This window comes from Lipotes vexillifer, unplaced genomic scaffold (genome assembly GCF_000442215.2).
Source record: "Lipotes vexillifer unplaced genomic scaffold, Lipotes_vexillifer_v1.1 scaffold472, whole genome shotgun sequence".
Taxonomy (NCBI): domain Eukaryota; kingdom Metazoa; phylum Chordata; class Mammalia; order Artiodactyla; family Lipotidae; genus Lipotes; species Lipotes vexillifer.
In genome coordinates, this window is record NW_006797698.1 from 1,766,109 (window position 1) to 1,769,075 (window position 2,967).

The 2,967-nt window shown below is 53.6% G+C and overlaps 1 protein-coding gene across 2 annotated transcripts in view; it reads right to left on the bottom strand.

Annotated features, from left to right (window-relative positions):
• Positions 1 to 2,170: 2,170 nt before the first annotated feature.
• The window catches only part of NUB1 (negative regulator of ubiquitin like proteins 1), a 25,351-nt gene continuing 24,554 nt past the window's right edge, over positions 2,171 to 2,967 (bottom strand). Inside the window, exons 13-14 of one of the 2 annotated variants that reach the window (XM_007469810.1) lie at positions 2,655 to 2,832; positions 2,171 to 2,401 (exon numbers count right to left, since the gene is read on the bottom strand). In XM_007469810.1, coding sequence (XP_007469872.1) covers positions 2,223 to 2,401; positions 2,655 to 2,832 — 357 coding nt within the window. In that variant the 3' untranslated portion in view covers positions 2,171 to 2,222. The remainder of the gene's footprint in view (positions 2,402 to 2,654; positions 2,833 to 2,967) is intronic. The other variant, XM_007469811.1, reaches the window with a different exon arrangement.

A 2,967-nucleotide genomic window follows, 5' to 3' on the forward strand; every position in this document is an offset into this window, starting at 1 on the left:
TCCTGCTCGGAGCCCTCTCATGGCCCTGGTATTCACCACTCAAGTCTAGACCCCTGCCTGCCTTTCAGGGTGCTTTGTAGTTGGACTCGGCAATCTTTCCAGCCTTAATCTCTTCCCCCACACACCCTCTCTGGTGGGTCTAGAACAGCCCCTGCGACCCCATGAATATGGCACACTCAGCTCCTATCTCATTTGTCCCAGGTCTGGAATGTCCTTTCCCTCTGTCTCTCCAAGGAGAACCCCCCAAACCCATCTCCCCTGCGACTTCAGGCTCAGCACACTCCCTCCTGTTTAACAGCATTTTCATCACAAATTTCCTTTGCTCCTTCTCTTGCATTCCAGAGCAGGAAGTGATTCCGGAGCAGGGAGTGACAGTCGCCACCTGTCAAGTTTCATACAACCAGCTCGAGGCAGAGCCAGGACGGAGGCCCGTCCCCAGTGCGTGGGGAGGGAGGGTATAGCCGGCACTGTCCCGAGCTCAAGAACTGGCTTCTCTGTGTCTCTTCATAGGAAAGTGGAGCACTAGACCTGCTAGTGTGGCTTGAATTCCCTAGCCTTTTCCAAGATCATTAGGAAGCACTTTGGGAAGCTAGAAGCCACACCTGGCCCAAGCCCCGGGCAGTAACTTGTTAGCCAGAAGCTGCAACCTAGGCCCCCAATCCAAGTCTGACGTCTCAAATGAGGCTAGAAACCCCTCATCGCCTCGGCCCTCGGCCGCTTCCCCCGCTGAGGAAGCAAACCCCGCTTCCCCGACTCAGTCTCCCCTCCCCCACAGGCCCAGAGCCTTTGTACACTTCGTCTTTTAACAACAGACATCGATGGTGCTTTTGAGGGCATACATTTGACTTCCTCACGGAAGTCAACGGAAGCAAACGTCTCGAACTAAATGAAGCTCTAGACCACCCAGACATTTTCAACACTCACAACAGTTTAGGAGTTTGAGTAACTCATTGCAAAGTTAGGCTGACAATTTTTGAATATATTTTCCACCTTTTATTTCCATCTGTATCATCCATTTTAAAAGAATGACAAGAAAAGATTTCCACCCATTCAAACTGGACTGCTCTCCAAGCTTTATTGAAAATGATTCCTGAAGAAGTTGGAGCATTTCGGCCAGCCCCTTGGCAGCAACCACGTGGCCCACCTGCCCTCTGTCACAGGGACTTCCGGTGGCTCCCGGAGGGCAGGGAGAGCCTTGGGAACACACCTGGCACTTGATTCATCCGGCACCCGGCTGCTGCCAGCTGTGTCCTGGTGCTGGACAGGCTTTTCATGTAATACACGTTTACGGAGGGATGCAGGGTGCAATGAGAACGGTTATTTGAGCTGTTAAGAGGCTAACAACATACCTTTAGAAAAGTCTTCTGTAATATACCCAAGAAACCCTACAAAGACTTGGAGAAAATATACCTTAACTTCTGACAGGTATCTTACCTTAGCCAGCAGTGAATTTAATAGGACAGAAATGCATCTAAAAATGCTAATTAAAAATAAGTTGCTTTGGTTAGCATTTAAGACTTTACCGTTTAATAAAAGATTTTAATTTTGTAAAGAAGAACTTTGAATACATATATATTCTGAATTTCAGCCTGGAATTTCAAGTGCCTACTTTACTAAGCTAAGCACAAAACACGGACGTTTCAGGCTGAGGGCGTCTGCCACCGTTTGGTGTGGCTGCGGGAGCCGATGCCTCATATCATCAGGCCCCCCAGAGCACTTGCAGTGGTTGAGGATCTAAGGGACATTTTCGGGACGGGGCAGAGAGGCTGAAGCAGGAAGGCAGAGCTGCATCACGGGAAGGAGGAGACGATGGAGCAGTGGGCTCAGGAGCAGAGGAGACAGGGCCAGCTTTCGCTCCTCCTGGATCCCTTCCCTAGCAGCCACCCTATCCCAGTCCTTCCCATTTCTGGGTGGGGAAGAAAAGGAGCAGGGAGGCTGGCATTAGGGTTGCAGAACCTGAAGGCAGCTGGGAACTGCAAGATCAGGCCAGAGGCAGCTCAGTTCCCAAGACGGACCCTGGGGACCGGCACCCGCCCCCCACCCCCACCCCACCAAGTCTCTTACTCTTTACATCCCTGTTCCCCGCCTACCCCTCCCGCCCCCAGGTAGGAAGCACTCTGGAGCGAAATCAGATAAAGCGTAAGAAAAAAATAAGACCTGCGTTACACTTTTCATAATGATAGAATTTATAAGCAGAAACAGTGCTTATTTCTGTTCATCACTTAGTTTCTCTTTGTTGCTGTCTTTACACTTTCTACATAGGACAAGTACTCTGCAATAGTAATTTCTTCATCTTCCAGAGTCGAGTCAAGGTAATCTTCCTCATGTTCTGGAATATCTTCCAGGATTTCATTCACAGCCTCTGTCTCCATATCTTCATCTGTTGAGGCGCTAGAGGTCCCTGCAGTAAAGAAGTGCAGCAACAGGGGAGCTGAGGGAGGAGGACAGAAAGAGAAACCTCCACGGGGACCAAAGGGACCCACGTCAGCTCCAGCTCGGCCCTCCCGCGCCACAGCGCCCGAGCAGCCCGAAGCGTGCACGTCTGCGAACGCCCCTCGCCGCCCCCGCGAGCCTTCGCCGCCCCACGCCCCGCCTGCTGGCTTCCGCTCGAGCAGACACTCCCTCCCATCGGTCTTCAGAGACCGCAGACCCACCGGCAGAATCAGACGGGGATGTGGGTGGCGTTGCTGAAGAATCTTCCGCGGAGAGCCGCAGGTCAGGAGGAAGACTTCCACCATTGTGAGCGAGGGTCTGAGCCGCCAGCTGGACGTTTCCCCGGAACACCCTCAGGGCAGCCTCGGCCGCTGCCGCATCGAAGCCCATGTACACCAGCTGGGAGAAGGCGGGGCGGCACTGGTGAGGGCCCAGGCCACAGGGGAGGTGCGCGCCCGGCGCTCCCGCCCCCACGCAGAGCCGGGAGAGCCAGGTCTGGGGGGGGGGGGGGGGCCCGTCCCCAAACCCACACCC